The sequence below is a fragment of the Montipora foliosa genome, chromosome 6, assembly GCF_036669935.1.
Source record: "Montipora foliosa isolate CH-2021 chromosome 6, ASM3666993v2, whole genome shotgun sequence".
Classification (NCBI taxonomy): Eukaryota; Metazoa; Cnidaria; class Anthozoa; order Scleractinia; family Acroporidae; genus Montipora; species Montipora foliosa.
This window is the reverse complement of record NC_090874.1, coordinates 60950181-60972758: the sequence shown is the minus strand read 5'-3', so window position 1 is coordinate 60972758 and position 22578 is coordinate 60950181. Positions and strand designations below refer to the sequence as shown.

Genomic DNA, 22578 nt, shown 5'->3' with positions numbered 1-22578 from the left:
AGAAAACTAGACTCCAGTTCACTTGATCCCAGACAACGGGGATCACGTGATTGACTTTTGGTGATGACGTTTCCAAACTTCCCTCGGAAGAAGAAGATGGCGGATACAGTAGTGGATCAGAAGGACATCGCCGCTGTCTTCAAACGTTTAAAACACTCCCCGATAACAAGGTAAAGAGTATATTTCTTGAAAACTATTTCTAGTTTTGTCACGCAGTTGACGTTTGACTCTTTGACTGTGTTTTAGACTTGCTTTGATTGCGGGCATAACAATCCAACGTGGGCATCAGTAACTTTCGGGGTATTTCTTTGCATTGATTGTTCGGCCGTTCATCGATCTCTTGGTGTTCATTTAACCTTCATCAGGTAAGACAGAGAGTCCCTTCATTCGTGTTTTATAAGTTGTGTCGTTTTATTCTTACTGGGGAACACCAAACGGTAAGCTAGCGCTTGATTAGCTTTTGGTGTTGCAATTCCAGGGTTGGCGTTCTAATTCATCCTTTATTATTAAACAAGTTTTTTTTTTTAATTTAAGCTTAATAATTTTTGCGAATTTTGATCATTCGATGAAACGTTAACTCGTTGAATATGCTAACGTGTCTTTTGCCTTGTGTTGATTTTTACATGTAAAAGATCAACCCAGTTGGATACAAATTGGACATGGCTACAGCTAAGAGCAATGCAAGTTGGCGGCAACGCGAAAGCGGTAAGACTTTTCTCTCGCTTAATTTAACCCGTGAAATTACCCTTAAATTTTCTTCCCAAACATTGAAGGGAACAGATTAAGACCAAAGGTTTAAGGATTACCTTACCCTTCTTTATTCGATTGTATTCCTGTCACGCTAATTATGATGAACAAGAAGCGTTAATCGAATAGCATACTGTCTTGTTTATAAAGCTTTAAAATCTGGACTTGCTCGGGAAAAAAAACCCGAATTTGTCACCATCTGTGCCGTTTTTGCTCTTTTTGTGAAGTCAGCCGATTGATTTATTTCTTGCCTTAATTTATTCTTAACCTCAAACGACCTGTTGACCACTTGAATTTTTTATACATTAAGTTTTCTTGATTACACGACCAACTACTGGTATGTAACATTCTGAGGTAGATTAAATAATCTGCACCTCTAATGCATCTACTTTTATAATGTCCAGCACTCAGCAAACCCATGTGGCCTCTAGTGGTTTTAATAAGTACTTACATCTGACAGGAAGCATTGGCTTCTTCACTCAGAGAAGTTGGCTATTTTTTTCCCTGAATTGAAGTAATTAAATTTCAAACCTAAGATTGAACTAATTAAAGTGCTAAGATTGTCAAGAAATCAGTTCCTTTGTTTCCTCAGATTTTCAAAAGTGTGTTTGCTAAACACTTGGCCCCAGTCATTCAAAGGGTGAATAGCACCATCCAGTGGATAAATCACTATCCATTTGATAAACTCAATTGGTTTGCTTGTGTTTATCCACAAATTTTGAGAGTTGATTTTTATTCAAAGGCTATTTGCTTTGAATGTAAGTTTTGGATTTTGCGGTAGACCTGCTATTACTTACATTAAAAATAGACAGATTTATACATGTAAGTATTGTATTGTACTAGTGCATCGCAGGCCTACCCCCACAAGTATGTGAGTGAGAGAACTCAGAGGCTTTGAATCAGTGTCTTTTGGATCAAGAGTGGAGTATTCTAACCACTACACCACTGCGCTTTACTTAAAAGACAGGCTCGTATCCATGCACAGTTTTGATCATTAAAACCTCTCAAAACAAAACTAAAAATGAACAAATACATGCAGGGACATTTGCTCCTCCATGCACTTCTAGTTTTTTTTAAGTATACCCTGAACATTGATATTGAGCCAAGAATTACATGTACTTCATTTTATCAATTAATGTTCTTAATTAATTAATGAGCTCTTGCTTTCAAGCCCCACCACTGGTGATTCATGTAACCTCCCTTTTCATCCCTTAGAATGCCTTCTTTAGGCAACATAACCTTTCAACTGAGGATTCAAGTGCCAAATACAGAAGGTACAGTGTTTTATCCATCATTTTATTTGTTTTCAGCAACTCTGTTTCTGTAATATGTGTACATTATTAATGGGATTTACGTGTACGATGTACATGTATATGCAAGATATCTTTATTGGTAGCTATGCTTGGGAACCACGTCATGTAAATACAGTTTTATCAGAATTGGTCAATTCAAGGCTGTCATAAATTTTAACAAGATAATTCAGCAGTATGTATTAATTGTCAATAAATTACAGGGCTCGAAATTGCGACCAATACAGTCGCATTTGCGACTAAATTTTTCCCTTTGCGACCAAAATATCTGGAGAAGTCGCAAATTTGCGACTTGTTGTCACCTTCGCTCTTTCGAAACAAAAGGGTTAGCAGTTGCTGCTACTTTTGCTAAAATAAATAAATAAATGACAAAATTATTTTGTTTCTCGCTGTGAATTTTCTCTGAAGATAGTGTAATTGTAGAGTAATTTAGCAGCAATGTTACGTCCATTCCTTCGATCATTCGCCATTTTCAGTAGTTTCTTTACACAAGTATTGCGGGCTCATGTTTTTTTGCTAAACCGCTGACAACAAACTGCAGCGCAGCGATTTTGCGACTAAAATTTGCAAAATTGCGACTAAATTTTCGTATCATGTGGCAAAATGTGACTGTATTTATTTTTTCGTTAATTTCAAGCCCTGAATTATTCTTGGTCTCTTCTTTTGTTGTTCAATAGCCGTGTAGCACAAATGTACAGAGAGAAGCTAGCCACCTTAGCGGCAAAAGCTTTCCAGCAGTATGGAACACAGGTACATGTGTTGCTTTACTGTATTACTTGTATGTGCATAAAAAGGTGATTGCAGAGACCTGCATCTTACTTTGGCTCGACATGATTACAGCTGTATCTTATTAAACATTCCTTTACCTTATTAAGCATGTGTAATTTTGTAAGATAGCAAAAAATAATGTTCAATGTACAGAGCTCTGTTTAATAACCAGTACATAATGCTCTTTGAAGAAAATATTTATGATGACTTATTTAGGCACAACCTTTTTAAAAATCATCAGCATTCCCGTAGCAACATGGCCTCAGGGAATCTGTAAGGGTTGCTGTAGGATCAATACAAGTTTTTTTTAGCGACAGCATACATGTACATATTGATGAAGCGACCAGATGTCTTAGTCTCTGATATTCAGGTATCACTGTATAGCAAGGCTGTTTCTTTAGACTTTGCACATCTAAAATGTTATTCCTTGTCAGCTAACCAGATTTTAAGATTTTGGCACAAAGTATAAAAGAATAGTAATGATTATTATTAGTGGTAGTGGTCGTGGTAGGGATAGTGGTAGTGGTTGTGGTAGTCGTTGTTGAGTGTGCTTTGATCATACAGCCGAAGAATAATTATCTCCTAAGCAATCGCACAGAATGGTGTTGTTTCTTGTGATTTTTTCCCAATTTCAGCAACCGTATTTGAAAGCGGGCTAAACTTGCTCGGTTTTCTGCGTTACTCCCGCACAACATTCTCTGAGAAACTTTGGCAGGCTTTTCTTTTATTCGTATTCCCAGCTGTGTTTGTGCTATTAGTCTATCAAGGAATCAGTCAAGCGACCAGCTCATTAAATTCTCGATTCCTTTGACTTGATTCTCGACTCGATTCTCGATTGTCATTCCTTGATCGTTGCGAGAATCGAGGATTCAGGATCAAATCGAGAATCAAGACTCGAAAGAGACTGTCACCTTACTTTTGCACGGTACTATCAAGGACTGTAAACAGTCTTTGACACTATTGGACCGGCGTGGTAATTCAAGTATACTCCGTACAATGTAGGCTTCTAATCAAGATCGTGATCCCCCGACAATTTAGCTGTAACCTACAGTATAGCTTGTAAGTGAAAATTACTTCCGTAGTATTTTGAGAGAGAAAAGTCTTTGGAACTACATGTATTCTGTGCGACTGTGGAGGAGATAATTAATCTTTGGCCGTATGATCGAAGCATACTCGAGAATCACACGGACTGTTAACAGTCTTCGAAAAACTACATGTATACACCGGAGTGGCCTTTCAATGTTTATATTGGAAATTTACATTGGATTCACGATAAAATCCATCTCGCTGTAAAGCTTTTTAATCCATGACATACGATTTTAGTTTAGTAGAGAGAACTCGCAGGAACGATAGCTGCTACAGTATCTCATTTTTTTTTAAACAGTTCCTGTTGTTATTTAATCGAGGAGTAAAGCTTTCACGAAAGTTGAATCGAATATGAATAATTGACAGTGTTTCGCGTCTGTGATTTTGCAAGAATCGAGTGTCAAGGATTGAGTTTGATTTCGGGTGAATCGAGTCTCGATCCTTGCCTTTTGCACGGTACTGTGGTAGTGGTAGTGGTGGTAGTAGTAGTAGAAAATATTAGATTTTCCTTGTGTTGAAAAAGTGATCCTCTTCTTCTTTTCAATCATAGTTACATTTAGATGTCCATGGACCTCACACTCCTAACTCTCCTGATCACAAGGAACATGACTTCTTCAAGGAAGTAGAAAGTCAGTCTTCCTCTCAAACTGTCTTGATACCAACAAATGGGAAGAATAGCTATGGAAATGGTATGTTTAAAGAGAGTAATGGAGGATTATCTATTGTAAAAATCACAGCTGCAAAAGAGCAGTGCCTACATTTTATGCATGTACTGATTCTCCCCTGCCCCCCTCCCCAGTATCTCATTTTTTTGCGGCCATGAACAAGCAAATTCTCCTACACGTAGATCTTTTCTTTATCATCAGATTCTATAAGTCAAATACATTGTAGATACATGTACATGTACACAGTACATACACGTCAGCATAAAGTTTCATGTTTGTTCTTACATTTACAGGTAATGATCTTGGCAAAACCTTGGAAGGTTTGAGCGTGTCTCCACCAAAGCATCAGGGTAAATACAGTTGTCAAAATCGTGTCTTTTTGTAACAGTTAAGGAAAGTAATAATTTTTATTAGCTTCAATTTTTATAAGGAGTTTGTTTCTTTCACAACCCGACAGAGTCTCGTGTACCCACGATAGGAACAAGGAAACCTGTTGCTGCGAAGAAGAAAGGGGTGAGTTTAATTGAAATATTATGATAAAAAGTTTCTTTTTTTCAGTCTCCAAGTCTTGGTTTTCTTCTGTACTGTATGTTTGGTTGAAAATCAGTCGAAGTTCCTAAAGTGTGTCCATAATTACGTGTAATTTTGTTACTGCATAAGAGCATCAACTTTCGCACATCATCTGGGAGCCTTTTGGGTAGGGAATGTACATTGTACAATGTATCTCCAGTTTTTCTGCACAGGTCATGAGTCAAAATTAATCACCTCCATCTGAACAAAGGCGACTGTGGGTCTTTGTCTGTATTGTGTACACTAAAATGGTCATTAATAATAATAATCTTAAAGTCTCCAGTAATTCAAAAAGACTTGTTTTTTCAAGTCATAATTATAATTATTTCTAGTCATATATAATTATTTTCTTCTCCTGTTCTGTTACACATGTACATTTACACGTACAATGTAGTTTAATTATTGTCCTTTCCACTCATAAGCTGTTATGCAAATTAAATTAAATATAATGAATGTTTTCTGCAATTATATAAATTTTTGTTTTAATAATTATTAAGCACTGAAAAATCAGCCTTTTTTTCTTGGTTTTTCAATAATTTTTAGAGGGGGTATTTTGGTGGGTTTTGTGAGGTGATTTAGGGGTGGGTTGATCTAAAAAGGAAGTTTCCAGGGATTAGCTGCTCTCTTTAAAGTAAATGTAACCCACTCTCTTTCACAAATTTCACCAAACAGGCCAATGATATATGCATGTACTTGTACATGTACCTACATGTAGTTTCTGGACTGGAATGAGCAGAAAATGAAAGGCAGTGTGCGAGGAATCTTTCTTGCACTAATTATTTTCCACATGAGTCGCAATAACATGCTTTTTCTGCTCTTGAAAGCAAAAATTAATAAGGTCCATCATGTTTGTGCCAGTTTTTTGTACTGTGGTTAACAAATTGACTCCTGGGGGTTCCTCCATTGACGATTAAAATTTTCTGGAGTTAGACAGAGTAAAATACTACTTATGGCTGGTTTAGGGGTGAATGGGTTAATTTCCTAATTAAGTTCTTCATTGCAAATGCTCCAAAACCACGTTTTAATGGTGTCTTTTGTATGGTGATCTTACAGCTTGGAGCAAAAAAGGGTGGGCTTGGTGCTACAAAGGTATGAATAGTAATACAAGGCAATAATTAGGTTATACCGTAACTTCATTGTGGCAAAAAATTGGAAAAAAGAGCCCAGCTTGATGGGACTGTGCCCAAGCAGTGTCATCACAATAGCTGTGGTACTTTTCAGAATCAGTTACATTGTACCAGAAACCCATAAGAGTTGAAACATGTAACAGCCCCTTGTGTGCTTGGAAACAAGCTTCTGAATATTCGATTTGCTAAGTACCATATTTGGAACAACAAGAGCGAGGGGTTTCCAAATATGGTACTTAACAATGAAACATTCAACCAATCAGTTCGCACTGAATATTCGGAAGCTGTGAACGCGCGTTACACGTTTCAACCCTTACAGGTTTCTGATTGTACTTTATGAACATTTTAATTAATCTCTCCTCTTTAGGAAAATAATTTACTTCTAAATGAAATGAACCCAAACTATGTATAGTAGAAGACACACCAGGAGGATGCTTACAATAATAATAATAATAATAATAATATTATTATTATTATTATTATTATTATTATTATTAACTTCTTACTAACCAAGCGCGAGTGCCGTACTGGGGAAAATTGGCCCGAGGTCTTGGCAGTACGGACCGAGCGCAGCGAGGTCTGTACAAGAACGACCAAGGGCCAATATTCCCCAGTACGGCTTGAGCCAGCTCGGTTAGTAAGTAGTTTATTATATGGCTTTTTAATTACCTTTTGCTTTGTTTTTGCAAGCCCGTAATCGGCCCGTGGGCATTACGGAAGAATAATGCCCTACAATTCAGTCACAATTAGCCAATCAGAGCACGCCTTATATCACTACAAACACAAGCCATATAATAAAGCAGAATAATGAGAACCAAAAACAATCATTCTGGAAAACATTTTGATCAATACCAACAATTTTCGTTGAAATAGGAGCAACCAAAATTAATGACTTGCATGTAAGACTGGTTACAAGTATAGGTAGTTGGATAAGAGTTTATCTGTTTCCACAAACGTTTCACTTAAATGGTTCTATGAACGGAATGACAAAGAAGTACAAAATGTGGTTTAATCAAGTGAACTAGTTCCAATCCTGAATGAGTGAGATGCAGAAATCTCAAAATGAACAATTATGAATAACAATAACTCTCCAGTAGTTTTTTTTTGTTACAAAATACTACTACTACTGCTACTGCTGCTGCTGCTGCTGCTACTACTACTACTAAAATGTAATAATGATAATAGTCATCAGTTAATATTTTCTTGAAGGTCAATACAAACTTTAGTGAGCTTGAATCAAGAGCTCAGCAGATGGACAAAGACAAGGAAAAGGTGGCCCTTATGATTGCTAAAGAAGCTGAAGCAGAACTCATTTCTCCAAACCTGGCTTACAATCCTGTCAACTTCAAGAAAGAGGAGGACAAATTGCGGCACTCTGATCCCAAGAAGGCAGCTCAACTGGAGCGCTTGGGCATGGGTGCAGTCAGTAGCAAGAGAGGTGCCAGTACACCAGGCAGGGGACACTCAGCATCTGCTGGTATGGCAACAGTAGAGCAAGTCAAGCCAACAAAGACCCAACCATCCTTTGCTGATAAGCTTAGAGTATCCTCACACTCTAATATGGATTTCTTTGATAGGTAAATCTTTAATTCAGCCATTCACTAAATTGCACATAACATGTAAACATGTACTAAGATTTACCAACCAAAATTGGATTTTTTAGAATGGGAGTTTTCAATGGTCTACAACCCGTAGCTGACCTGCCCCCCTCCCCCCCCCCCCCCCCTTTTTAAAACTTAGTTAAGTTCTTTTTTAGCACCCCTCCGATGCCCATCTCAAAATAAAATCAATGAATGAAATAAGTGTTAGAACAGAGTCACTCTATTGGGTAGACTAGTGTGTACCTTACAAAATGAATGTTTTGAGTGACTTGGGAATACTTAACACGGACTTACTGGTAATAATGTCTGACTTGCTTTATTTGAATCTATTTTATTTTCTTTCTAGTTATGGCATGGATAGTACAAGTTTTACTGAGCCATCTCCCATGTGAGTGACTGGAATGATCATACATTTATCTTTTGTTCAGCAGAAAATTAGAACAGTTTAAAGTTACATGTACTGCCTTTTGTTCAGTCAGTAACCTGATAAAGTTAGAGATAATCCTGTATAAAAAAAACAGCTGTACAGTTTAAAAAGAAAAAAACACATTTAGAAATTTGGCAAAGTCTGGTGAACATGCAGCTTTAACTTGATGTCTTTTACCATCTGAGAAAAAGTACACCTTAAGAAGATGTGACCTTCCACGGGAAAACGTACACTAACGCTAAACCGTTAAATTGACCGAAGCGTTAGATATCCGTTAGCCGTCCGTTAGAAGTTTACATGAAACCGTCAGAGCGTCAACTTCATCCGTTAGAACGTTAGTCTTATCCGTCAGAGCGTTAGGTTCATCCGTCAGAGCGTCAGCCTCGTCCGTTAGGGGTTTAGCCTCGTCCGTTAGAGCGTTAGTCTCATACGTCAGATGTATAATAGTTATCAACCTTATCCGTTGGGCAAATCTTGGATTCTGTTGGCAAGTGAATTAATAATCTGTATCGATTGTTCCGGATCAGAGGATTCGTAGAGCGTCGTTTAAAAATGTGACCCTCTTTGGGAAAACCGGCCGTGTCCTTCTACAACTTAGTAGAATTACATGTAGTAGAGCGCTTTTTAAAAAATTAAAAATACCGAGAAAAATGAAGGGTTTGTGTTCGACGTTCACCTCTGCGTACCAATAGTAAAACAAGGGTGGAAAGCTCGATTTCGGATCGCTCCAGCACGAAGCCGATTTTCACTGACAAAATTCGCATCGTACAGGTTTCAAATCACGCACCAATCAAGCTGAAACTCACAAACAAATTCCTATCGTACAGGTTTCAAATCACGCACCAAGCAAGCTGAAACCCAGAGGTTTCCTTTCATGCCATTATATCTGAAATCCGTCCAAAACTCGAAGCACTGGACCTCAAATAAAATTGAAAAAATCCAGCATTCGGAACTCCAAGGAAGCGTAGTTGGAGTTTGGTGTGACGGCTTGCAGCCGTCACAACGTTTGCTCCTCTGTGATTGGCTAATAAGAAATCATCATCCAATCAGAGAGGAGCACATGGCGTGACGGCTGCAAGCATGTATCTAAAGCCGGTATACGAAAATCCTGCTACGCATCCTTGGCGCTGGGAATGCTGGAGTTTTCGATATTATTTGAGGTTGAGCGCTTCGAGTCTTGGATGGATTTCAAGCTGAAATAACTACGCTAATAGGTAGAATGGACAATAAAGACTCCAAAAACGAAGACCAAAGATCGAAGACCCATCCTGCGCGAACGCCAAATTAAATGTGATTGAATGATGCATGACTTACCAAATTTCAACTGAAAAATATCTGTTTAACTTAACCACTCGCCTGGAGTTTCTCGCGAGCTTTTTTGCCCCCTCGGCATCTTAACTGATGATACAGAACTCTTTTATCGTATTTATAGCAAAGAGCTCTCTTATGAACGCACCGCTTTGAATTTATCGTTACTTCGGCTTTGAAAACAACATGAAATGCTACCTTTCTTTGGATGAAAATAATCATTTGTTGTATTTTACTTTGCAACTACAGTAGCTAATGAAGTAATGGATGCCGTGAGAAATTCACAATTTAGTAATGCATCGCTTCATTGTGAGTCCGACGGTCAAAACATATCGAGATTAGCCACTTTTATCCGGACTTCGTTGCATTCAGCAGTTATGGCACCATGGGCGCGCCTCTTCGGAATCGTATTTTAAAAGTCACGCAATCGTTTCTGGTGGCCTGTCTACATCGTAGTATTCTTAAAGCAAAAAACTCGCTGAAATGTGCATCCGATTTGTTTTGGCCAGCTCACGATGGTGCTAGTACTTCAAACCATGGCCTTTGTTCGATGAACGGTAATCGCTCACTACGTTGTGGTGTCATCGATCAGCCTTTCGAGCTTAGAACTAAGACTTGGTGTTAAAGCGCTAAGGCAGAACGTTAGAACTGATGGAAAGAACGTTAGAGCGTTGGCACAAACCGTTAGAGCGTTAGCACAAACCGTTAGAGCGTTAGCACAAACCGTCAGAGCGTTAGTAAAAAACGTTAAACCAATCTTCAAAACCGTTGAATATCCGTTAACCGTCCGTTAGTTTTAAGCCGTTTAACGGGCAAACGTTAGTGTACGTTTTCCCGTGGAAGGTCACAGATAATAATATTTGCAATAATAATAAAATTATTAATAGTACATGTACTGTACAAGTAACTTTAACTGTTTTTGTTTAGGTATGACAGCCCATTTGGATCAAGCTCGTGGGGAAGAGACAAAGACAGGTACACTATAAATTATACTAGTGTATAATAATGTTGCGTTAATTTTTTTTTTCTATTTTCAAACCAGTTCAGTTTTGATTTTTCTTTATCTCATATTCATTAATCATACATGTAATCTGAAACAAAGGAAAATCAAATTTGAACTGGTTTGAAAAGTTTTGAAATTGGAAATAATGAAATTTCGTCATACTGTAAAATTGTGACCTCAATATTGCCCAAGGTGTCCAAGAACTACTTGTTAGGTTTTTTTTTTTGTCAATGTTCAGCATTGCATTGATGTGGACTGGCATTACTGTACATGTAACGTTTCCTTTCTGGAATGATCCTGGTAAGGTTAATAAGAGTTGGTGTTGAGTATGCTCTCGGAAGGAACTATCATAATATAAACCCTCCATGGGAAAACAATGAATGAGGTGATCGCATGGCACGATCTTAACACTTTCGCACAGTACTGTCTTGTTTAACATGCTTAGCGTGCGCATATGCAAGAAAAAAACAAAAGAAATAGAGTAGCATATTTGTGCCATTTGTTAACGGCCTTTGTGTTTTAACACGCAAGTTTAACACGGTAAATTTCTTAGTCCTTGACACGGTAGCTCTGTGCCATTTCACACATGGTTTGGTCATTAACCCAAAGCAGAGTAGTTTACTGCTGTGTATTATAAACAAGATGAACATTTGTCATTTTTAACTGAACTCTGTTACATTTGCTACTCTGTTACAAGTTTTGATCGCGTAAATAGACTGCCGGTAGAAGTGCAATCACAACAAACAAGGTGTTGTCACCTTGGTCAAGTGAGACTGTTGGCAAGCTTCAAAATGATCTAACCATCGTTCACTTAGACAGCTACATGTATTAAACTGAGAGATGACTTCGCCATTAATGAAACTTCACTAGTGGTGAAATATTTAAGCTGAATGACCAATAGCAAATTTCACGAGCGGCAAAATACCCTTTCTTATGATTATCGTAAACTAACTAAGTAAGGGACGATGTCACCATTTAATAATGAAACTTCAGTAACGGTGATTGTCGTAGAGGTGAATAAAGTACCCCATGGCTTGACTTTTGCGTGAGGTTGTCTCCGATTTTGCTGTCCTTTTCAAGGCTATAAAAAGCCTACTTTGGCCACTCTAGAACGATGTTGGATAACTATCGAATGGTGTGGAATTACATTTGATTTCGATTATGCTTTCCTCAATATTCCTTTGGCCGGTGTTGGATCCTTTGTGCTTGCGTGACTTCCTTGGTGGAATATTGCACAGTGGTCAATACAACGGTCGTGTTGACGAGGCTGTTCTTTTTAGTGTCAGTCATTTCCTTTGTTCCAGTGGTTTTCTTTCTGCCCTTACTTGTAAGTGATTTTAAAAAAGCTTTTGCTGCAAAGATTTTATTGATGTGGGCTCGACGTAATTATTAACACTATGTTACTGCAAGGATTTATCATGAAAAACCGATATCACAAGCAGTTTAATTCATGCGGCATGGGCTCGATAGAATTGTAAGGTTCAGTGTGTTAGAAGTTGGCACGGTAAGCGGTCAGCAAAGCTCATCGCACGCTCTTTTGTCTTTAGCATGAGTAAAAAACAAAGGCTTCAATTTTAATGAGGAAGGCTACATGCACGTGCACTAACAAGCAGCTAACATGATCAGCCACACTGCTTTTGTTTCAACATGCTAACGTGCCATGCGCATGCGTTCACCTTATTCACTGTTTTCCCGTGGAGGGTCACATATTATTAAGAAAAATACTTGGAAAACCATAATATTATTCTAGGGTGTTATGCCCATGAGCGAAATCTGGGATGTGCTAATACACCACGGCCCTTACAACTTTTTTATACACCTACCATGCAAAGTACTGTTTGGACCTACCGTAAACGTCCATGTATAAGCCGCACTTTTTTTCACAAAATTGAAGCCATAAATCAAGGGTGCGGCTTATCCATGGATACATCTGTGTTTGGAGTTTTAAAAAACCTAATTAATATTCATACAACTTCTGAAGATCTCAGTAACGAAACAAAAAAGAAACTGAGACCATGTTGCTGTTGTTCATTGGCTTTTTAATGAGTGGTGGCTCCTAAAGGAGCCGTTTGTGTCTTTGAGTGTTTATCGGCGAATCTTGCTCTCCAAGAGTTCTTTCAAGCGATTAATTTTCGCTTTTCTCTAACAAGTAAACACCAACTTATAAGGAATCTCCATTCCTCCGCACAGCTGTTTGCTGTGACGTCTTCGGCCAGTCACTTCCAAGCATATCTTTCCGCCACGTGTGATAAAATACCACAAAATTCGCGAGGTAAATGGCCAACTGTTTCGTTGTCCTTGACCACCTTCTCGGCAAATTTGTCGACTGCATTATCAAGCTGCATGAATTTTTTCGCCTATTGCGGGTTTCCAAACAGACGTGGTTATGATACCCAGGCCCTGGCCCAGACTCCTCCCCACATTTAAAGCTTGGCTACTAAGCTCTCGTTCGTATTTCAACTTTATGGTGAAACCAGAAACCTTGATTGTTTGTCCTTGTTGATTTAAAGCAATAGAACATTACTGGAACTTCAAACTTTATTGTACTACATTTTTTTCCAAAATGTGCGCTTCTAAATTCGGGGTGCGGCTTATCTACAGATGCGGCTTATACATGGACGTTTACGGTACTGTCTATGTACACCTACCATGTAAAATACAGTTGTGTAGCAGAACTGAAATGTTATTACCCTGTACTAGAATTATTAGTTTCATTGAGACTAGGAGCACTTACCATTTGAATGGAATGATTGATTAAATTTCGGTCTACTGTAGGACCTTCCTAAGAATGTGAGCTGTTCCAAGCTAGCAAACTTGCTTTCTGGGTCGTTTTGAAAGATACAAACCATTTCAATAAAATATTGCATGATGTACATGTACATGAAGGCCACATTAATTCTGTGCCAGACCCAATGAACTGCTGTTGCTACTCTGTTGTGTCTGCCTTTATAATTATTCTGTCTTTACCATGTTTCTGCATTCATTCACCAGATGTACATGTACAGTATAATAATTATTTATCATTTCAACCTGGTCTTTATTTCAGTACATACTTGACTTTGATGCTACCAGTTGTTTGTCAATTTTTCTTTTGTGTAGGTGTAGTGTAGTGCATTTTTGTACTACTGTATGTGCCAGCCAACTCTTAGAACTATTATACCGCGCACCGGTGGCTCAGTTGGTTGAGCACCGGGCTGCCATGCGGGAGGTCGTGAGTTCGACTCCGGCCGGACCAACGCTCAGGGTCTTAAAACTGAGGAGAAAGTGCTGCCTTTGTAATTACATCCCCAAATGGTTAGACTTTCAAGTCTTCTCGCATAAGGACTATAAACTGTAGGCCCCGTCTCACAAATAACTTCCATGTTCATTAGTTTCCTGTGGGACGTTAAAGAACCCCCACACTATTCGAGAAGAGTAGGGGATGAAGTTCCCGGTGTTGTGGCTGTCCTCTGTGAGTATATGGGTGGGTGGGTATAGCAGGTCCACATCAGCTAAATAGCTGCCAAAACTTCAACCTGCTCAAACAAATAAATAACAAACAAACAAACAATCTGCCTCACATTTGCCTGTGCATGGCCTTCTCTTACCATCTGTCAAGTCTTTTTGATTCCTGTTTACAGCTGTAGCTTTCGACTCCTTTGCTTGCACATCCCTTTTCTCTGTCACATGCAGTTTACGGTTTCACTGTCCTCATGATGTCGTTGCCTTTCTGTCTATGGATTTGTATGGATTTCTTACATTCTCTTTGATTAACCTACAGCCACTTTACAGTTGACCTCGGATGAAGGCTACCATACGTGTACGTTGTTAGCAACTAACAGCTCTTTCGGGTCCTTGGCAATGTATTAAGTGACTCGGACCATGCATCAATAGCCTTAATAGTGTATCATCATCATCATCATCATCTCAGTTATCATCTTAACGTAACAAAGTGGTTCTCTTACCCTAAACATCAAGCTATTACACGTACTTGTAAACTCATGTGTCTAGAGTCTTTCTTATAAAGGTAAAGTCACTTTATTTAACATCAGTACATGTAGTTCCTTCAGCTACATGTACGAGGCTGGTATCAATGGAAGCCGACGGTGTGCCCTTTACCCCCCACCCTCTGTTGGTTCTCCACTTCACAGGTATTGTATTTAAAGCTATAGCAACGTGGATCAGAGGAAAGTCAAATCAGACTTTGAAGTCGAAGTGGGGACCTCTTGCTATGAAAGCCGTGTGCTAACCAACTGAGCTACGCCTGCTCCTGCTTATGATAATTATTAGTTGTTCCCAACAAGCAGGTTTTCTGAAGTGATGTGCCATCAGCTAAACCTATTTTTACTACTAACGTCTTGAAGTTTTTACAGTACTTGCATGTATTGTCCCAAGTGCCCCAATGAAAATAGGACGATGGTTCATCATCGTCATTGTAGATTACTACATGTAGTGCTTAGCTATGTAACCTAGATAATTAAAAGTAATAAAACAATCATATTATTGTTTCCGTTTATGTCAAAAGGGATGAAATTAGCTCATTTTCGAGTGAGAGGAGATCCAGTCGTGAAGAGAGGTAACGTCATGAATTTTACCACTTCAGTGGAGTACTGGTAGTTAGTTTTGCTGAGATCAAATTAATAAAAATTGTGTTTAATACAAGCAATGTGCATTTACATTTCTAACTTTAGTAGCAGTTTTGTGTTACAAAAATTATTAATGAAGTTTTCATGTCCTCTCTTGTAGGTCTAACAGGAAAAGAGACCCTGAGCCTGTGGATACAGGTACAGTCTGTAGTTTATTGATCTTGGTAAATTATAAACTCAGAGAACGCCATGTGTTTTTTTTTTCAATAGGGAGCTTAAGCATGCGCGTTTTTGAGATGCGGCCGTCAACCGGAAGTGAGCTGTTTTCCCTTCTAACTTGTCTTCACACAATCACATTTAATTGTCAAGTTACTTTTCTCCATTAGAGATGATTGTTGCAAAAATCTGGGAGACTCCACTGTCCTAGCACTCGGAATGTTCTCTTTCAGTTGCAGTCTGCGTCTCAGAAACGTAAAATTTTGAAGTTTAGGTGCTTGGAAATGGTATTTCAGCATTTTTTTGGACCTATGAAAACAGTGAAAATTAAGGGTACATTTACCATTTTTTTATGTTTTTTGCCATTCTTTAACTACTTTGGTGGTGATTGCTCTATAGCGATTCATGCATATCACGATTTTGAGGAACTGAAATCACAGAAATTCTGAGGTTTTTAATCCAATACTCAGTCTATGCGAAAAGTAATGAAAAGGCACTTAGCCTGAGATCCAGTGCAATGAAAATGTCCCAGGCATTCTGTGAGCCTTCGTTCACTTCAGTCTTGTGTGGATAGGCAAACAGGTTAAAACAGTTGAAATGCATCTTTACGTTGACTTGGAAAGCTGAGGAGGATTTATTACACATCATTTTTTTCTTGAATTTCTTAAGTTTTAAATTTTTGTTTCAAGCAGCAAATTGAGACGAAAGTAACCGGCCAATGATTAGTAAGTAGGCGGGTATTTCGTCCAGCTACCGGCCCTTTTTGACAGCCCTGCTAACAGGAATAAATTTTGAATTTTTGCCTTATTGGTCTGTAGGCCATTAACCCATCGACTCCTGAATAATCCCCTCCCCACCTCCCCTTTCCGGCAAAATAATGATGAATGAAATTGTTTTGCACTACCCAGAGTAAAGTCTCACTCCTAAGAGTCAACGGGTTTTTAAGAAGCCACTTTATAGTTTGAAGGGGGTAGTTTCTAAAGAAACTAACAAGGTTAGTGATGCGGCCGATGAAAAAGGGCAAGGCTGGGAGACAGGGAGTACACTTGACTATTTACAGCTTTATCACGTGAAGTGTGAGGTTATACATGTAATACATAAAAACGAGGCCACCATTAACATCCTTCTCTCTGTAAAAGGACAGGTATCTTAGCTTAAGTGTGAAAAGTTGTATTTATTTTTTAAAAAAAACCAAGATCTGTGGCGCTTTGTCAAGGACGGAGTTTTTACCATGTTCACACTTTAAGAGTGGTGTTCTTTCTATAGTTTGACACTCTACCTGTAAGTTGATTTGACTGCTGTCTGGTACAGTACATGTATCTGGTTGGTAGACTTCACAGAGAAGAAGTGTGTGTCATATTTTATGTAATTATTTGACTGCTTCAATCAGGTGAAGCACAACGGAAATTTGGAAATGCAAAGAGTATTTCTTCAGCTCAGTTCCATGGCCACCTAGATCAGGTAAGTCAAGTACATTGTGAAATTAATGGGTTAAGCGCATGAATTACACCAGAACTGATTGATATTATTTTATAATGGCTACCAATTCCAGAAATTCACCAAAACCATGGGAAGCATGATTACTAGTTTGTTAGATATTTTTGGGAATTATTAATTTGATTGACAATAACTTTATTTGAAATCGTACTGTACATGTACCTGTGCAACCGGTGTGATCTTGCTAAAGAAGTAGGTCCATCAACTCTTGAATATTTAGAGCAATAGTTAACATGAGTTGAGCCTATTTTCAGGCACAATTTTTTAGTACTGTGCTTGCTTCCATCTTGTGACACAGTTTAAATAGCATTACATGTATATCTAATTATTTTTGGGACAACAGGAAGAGTTTGAAATCAAAGCCCGATTGGATCGCTATCAAGGTTCCACTGGTCTGTCAAGTGCAGATCTCTTTGGCAGTGATGATAGAACATCAAAATCAGGTGAGAAGTGCTTGTGTGTTTGGAATGATGCCAGTATGATGCAAAGCATTCACATGAAAACATTAGGTCCCTTGGCAAAAGTTTAATGGGAACTGTTACAGAATTTGACAAACTAGCAATTTATGACGCACACTAATTAAACGTCACCCTGAATGACGTTAAAGCCAATTTTAAGATGGTGAATACCATGATCACTAAGTTCATATGCATTTCACCAGCAAAGCATGAAAATATTTTGCTGCAATATTGATCCTAATATGACCACAAGTAAACAGACACAGTAAATTAATAACGATCGTTACACAAGGTGTTATTCTTTCAAAACTGTTCGGAGCTGCCAGAGTAATAATGTGTTCAGCTTCTACAGTTACTACTGTAAGTGGCCGAAACGTCTAGTACAGGAAGTAAAACCAAGGCAGAAGAAAGGGAACTTTTCCATTCCACATGTCAATCAATAACGTTGATGTTTTATTTTGTGATCTTGTTTGTAGGTGCTTCTGGAGGCTTTTCAACTGCTGATCTTTCACAGTTAAAAGATGGAATGGCAAGAGTAACTGGAAGGGTCAGTAAAAGTCACTATAAACATTAATTTTGTTACCCTGGTCCCATAGGTTTTTCTTGAGCTGCGAGAGAGCTGCGAAGACAAGTCGTGCGAAGCGGCGAGAAGAGAAAAACCTCTGGTTACATGTACCTTGGACTTATATCTCACTTTCATGCAGATACCAGGGTCACGATCTGACCCTCAGGCTCGGATTGGTTAATATTTTTACAAACACACAATTCAATAATGAGTGGTTCCTTTGATTGGTAATATATCAAGGGGATGCATGATTGCTAAGTTGTCATTGGTCCCTTTTGTAAGTATCAATTTGATGCATTTGACAGCTGGCGTGTGCATGAAAGTGATGTTTAAGTCCACGGTAACCAGAGGCTTTTCTCTTCTCGCGGCTTTGCGACTGGTCTTGCTGCTTCGCAGCTCTCTCACAGCTCAAGAAAAATCTCTGGGGTATAATTTTGGTGATTTGATTTAATTAACCCATTGACACCTTTAACGCCCTAGGACACCTCTAGTTGATGAGTAAAATCGTCTGGCGTAAAACAGAGTAAAATCTGTTTAGTCTCACTCCAAGAGGTTAAGGACGGTGCCTACTATTGTTACTGCGCATACGTTCTGCGCATCTCCAGGTACTCGGATTTCCTATCGCCGATGCTTACTAATACAGAGATATTATTGCGTGGTTTAAAACTATCCGGAGAAAGTAGATCTTAGTAAGTACTCTTGGTATCCAAAAAGGAAATTCTGGGTAGCCATGCATTTTTGAGAGATCATTAAGCTTCAGTTTTAGAAAGAACGCCATACATTGCTTTGTATTTTACAGCTTTTTACAAATATTATTCATTAATTGTCTTTGAAAAATGCGTGGTTACGCCCAATTTTCTTTTTGGATTTCAATAGCACTTGTTAAGATCTACGTTTCCTGCATAATCACACACCGGGGCAAAAATATCTTTAATTAGTAGGCACCGCCCTTAATGGGTAACAGTGTACATACATATACCTGTACCACATCTCATTCTTGATTCCTGTACACTGTAAAGATTGTTTGTAAATTGTTTGTTGTGGAATTTAAAAAAGTTTTTAAAACTCAGTTGAAGTTGGCATGTTCTTAGATTACTATGTAATAATGGCTTCTGTCTTCCCAAGGAGCGGAAGTCCTGCATTTTTGACTTTAACAAATGTGTTGGTGCTGATGTGGCAATTGGGACGAATAATTGACTTGACAGGGATTTCCTTATGACCTTTAGCTGTGAAAACAAAACAAGGTTTCATGAATTCCATTTGTCAGTCAGATTGAGGTCATCAAATCTTATTTTGTATAAATTTTCTTTTTCTTGAACATTTTAGTTGTCAAGCATGGCTTCAGGAGTCATAGGAACATTACAGGTAGCTTCATTTTCTTGTGTAAATTTTAAAGCAAATTTTGTCCAAGATTGATGCTAATGAAGGTGTTTATATGACGGGCTATGAAATTGCTTAATATCCGTGTGAAATATAATTCGTGAACAATGCCTGCCCTTATTGAAGTGTACGTAAACTCATTTGTCTTTCAAATTAAGTGATTTTATGTCGCAGTACAATTCAACTACAGTGTAATCGTGTTCTCTCTTTTGGTTTTGCAGAATCGCTACAGTGGATCTAGTTGAAGATTTCGTTTGCCTTAGAATAGTATCATTAATAACTAGGAAAATCACCTTTTAAATTGGCTCGTTGTAAGAGGCATTGTCCAAAGGAAAGGAGAGGAACACACTGCTTAAGCAGTGATTTGCCAGGTCACCAAGTTACTATTTATTCATTTTACGTAAATTTAATTTTTGTGGGGATATTGATCGGGCCTGTCATGTGATTAACTGTCATGGTTTTTTTAACCGAATGAAAGGAAATCATTTTAATGCAACTGAAATTTAATTTGCAAAGGATTAATTTTGGGACACTAACATGGCTTGCATTTCTTTGTGTTGGGTCGTCATGTTACTACGCTTTATTCTTGGATAAGAACATGGAAAAGATGTTCTGAAAATTGCCAAGTGGCCAAAATAATGTTACTTACATGGCATATGCTAGCAATAAATTATTGCTAACAGGGAAGTCGTTTCAAGAATCCCATAAATAATAAATGTTACGGCAATTAATATATTCCGTTATTATTGTTAACGGCATCATCATCATCATCATCAGTATTCTTCTTCTTGTTTTATGTTATTCTAGAACTTACTGTAGTTTCAGTTTTCCCTGCTAGTAATAATTTAGGGCGCGTTCGATTGACCCTATTCCGGAATAGGAATACGCGGAGTGATGATTTAAAACACTATGTGTGGCGTTTTGCAGCAACAAGGATAATAAAGCTATGTTTAAAATAGCATTTTAGCAGATGTTTGACAATGTTAATATGAATCTCCGCAAAAGCGAAGGATTTCTAACTTCTATTCTATGTATTCCTATTCCGGAATACGGTCAATAGAACGCGCCCTTATATAATGAAAAAAAAATCTCTCTTCTGATTGGCTGAGAGAAATGCAGTTTTCAAGGAACAGTGCTAGAATGCAAAAAGAAGTACCAAACCAAGAATTCTGATTGGTCAGCGATCAAACAAAGTCACAGATACAGTAGCCAATCAAATTTAGAACTTGCGTGGTAAGCTTGCGTTGCTTCTACGTAACGACGATAAGCTATCTCCATTTTTTATGTATATTATTAATACGTAATCACGTGATTTTTATCGTGTAGTTTAAAAGTAAATGAGCATTCGTAATTTTTTTTCAAATACTGCAAATTTGTGGTCTTTGGAAAAAAGTACTTGTGCTTGTTTATTCCAACTTTCACTCGAAATCATGTGATTACCTTTACTTATATTTTAGCAAGAAAAGTGTCTTGTGAATTAAATTAAGGGTGCATTCTTACTTGTTCTCAAGTTGGGGTAAATGATACAGTTGCCATTGCTTCCCTTTTTATGCCACTTTGAATATTATATATATTTTGGAATAACTTCATGCTCCTAATTCCAAACGGAAATAGAATTTATCTAAATCACCGCCAGCGTCAGGATGTTCTCTTTCGGTTCCCCTTAATGGTGTTGTTTTATTCAATTTTCATGTCTCAAACTGTTCGCTGTTTGGGGCTTTAAACTTAAGAAAAGGAAAAAAAAAACATTGCAGAGAGTTCACCATATAAATAAGAATTGTAAAATTGTAGTTAGCGGGAGCCAGAATTTTTAATTGTAGTTTTCAGAAAAGGGAATAAGCAATTTGATTTGTGTGGTTTGATTTGAGGGAAGAGAGAGAGAGAGAGAGAGAGAGAGAGAGATAGAGAGAAAGAAGGTTGGTCAGGATTTTTTTTGGTAAAATGATGCATTTTGATGGTACAAAGATTGTTGGAAGTTCAGTAGTACGGAGAGAAAAATGGGCATCTGCTGGGCTACTACGTGGTTCTTTGTGATACCTTTTAACAAAAAAAACTTAGCAGAATTAACTATTGGAGGGTATTGTGTGAAGTGCTAGTTTTCTACCCATGTAAACCATGTGAGCGTTAACCCTACTAATGGAATTGGACCCACACAAGGACAGAGAAAAACTCTGACCAAGGTGGGAATTGAAGCCACGACCCTCGGCTTAGATCACCGCTGCTCTACCGACTGAGCTACAAGGTCACACGGGAGCAGGTCGTGGAAATTTAAGATGTCAATATAACCCTTCCCGGTACTTTGCAGAAGTTTTATATTGTCTTTCTTTTGTTTTGTTTTTTGGTGTCGTTCAGTTTTGCTTTGACGGCAATAGATCGATTCGGCTAACTCAATGTTGTATCCAATTCAAATCCTTTGGAATAAAACGTTTTGTTCCAAGTATTTCCATATCATTTAAATGTGAATGCTTCATTATTATACAAATGCAACACACAAAGAACCTTAACACCGAGAAATTTGAATTGCGTACAACACTGAGTTAGCAGAATCGGTATGTGGAGTAAAATCAAACTACACTCTGGCCAATCACAGCGCATGCGGACGACGCCTGTCATCAAGGAAAGCAAGCACGTGCATCCGTCACGAAGCGCGGGAAAGTGCTGCTTTCTTCTGATTGGCTGAGAGTGAAGCAAGAATGTTTAACCAATCATTACGAATAGAAGATGCAAAACATACCATTTTCACGGTTAGATTTGCGTTTTCATACGAACCGGAGTGGTTAACTGACTCTGTTAATCGATCATTCTGGGAGAAAGAAAGAAACACGCTAAGTCTTTTTACTAGTTTTGCCATAATGAGCAAGTTATAAATCAAATTAGAAGTATCTCATAGTAGTTAGACCCGTGTAAAGATGTTGTGGAAATCTCGGGGTTGAACAAGTGTCTTTCTTTCGTATTCGTGAGAACAATAAACGTAATATTCAAAGCAAGGCGCACTGTATGACTGGTTGTTGCAATACGAGCATGAGTTAAGACTGATAGAGCGAGTTTCAATCGAGTGTCGTAAAACCAAAACCAAAGTAATTACTTTGGCTAATCAAAAAGGACGGAGACAATCCAGTAAACCAATCAAAACTGTAAGTAATTACTCGAAGCCGACACAAAGCGCGGGAAAATGTGCACGCGCAAGCCACGATTGGTTTTAGTTTCACTTCTGATTGGTCTTAAAAAATGGCGCGAGAACTTTGAGCCAATCACTGAGTGAAGTAATGCAAAAGCAATTCCCTA

General features: G+C 38.2%; 1 protein-coding gene across 1 annotated transcript; it reads left to right on the top strand.

Moving 5' to 3' along the window:
* Window positions 1–63: 63 nt before the first annotated feature.
* On the top strand, window positions 64–22282 carry LOC138008033 (ADP-ribosylation factor GTPase-activating protein 3-like). Its single transcript, XM_068855206.1, is given in 20 exon segments — window positions 64–145; window positions 148–170; window positions 247–365; window positions 633–705; window positions 1963–2021; window positions 2735–2807; window positions 4462–4600; window positions 4870–4926; window positions 5034–5089; window positions 6200–6235; window positions 7483–7850; window positions 8221–8262; window positions 10537–10584; window positions 15117–15167; window positions 15338–15375; window positions 16784–16854; window positions 17234–17333; window positions 17825–17895; window positions 19240–19278; window positions 19515–22282. Coding segments are annotated over 20 exon segments (1569 nt in total). The 3' UTR covers window positions 19539–22282.
* Window positions 22283–22578: the final 296 nt, after the last annotated feature.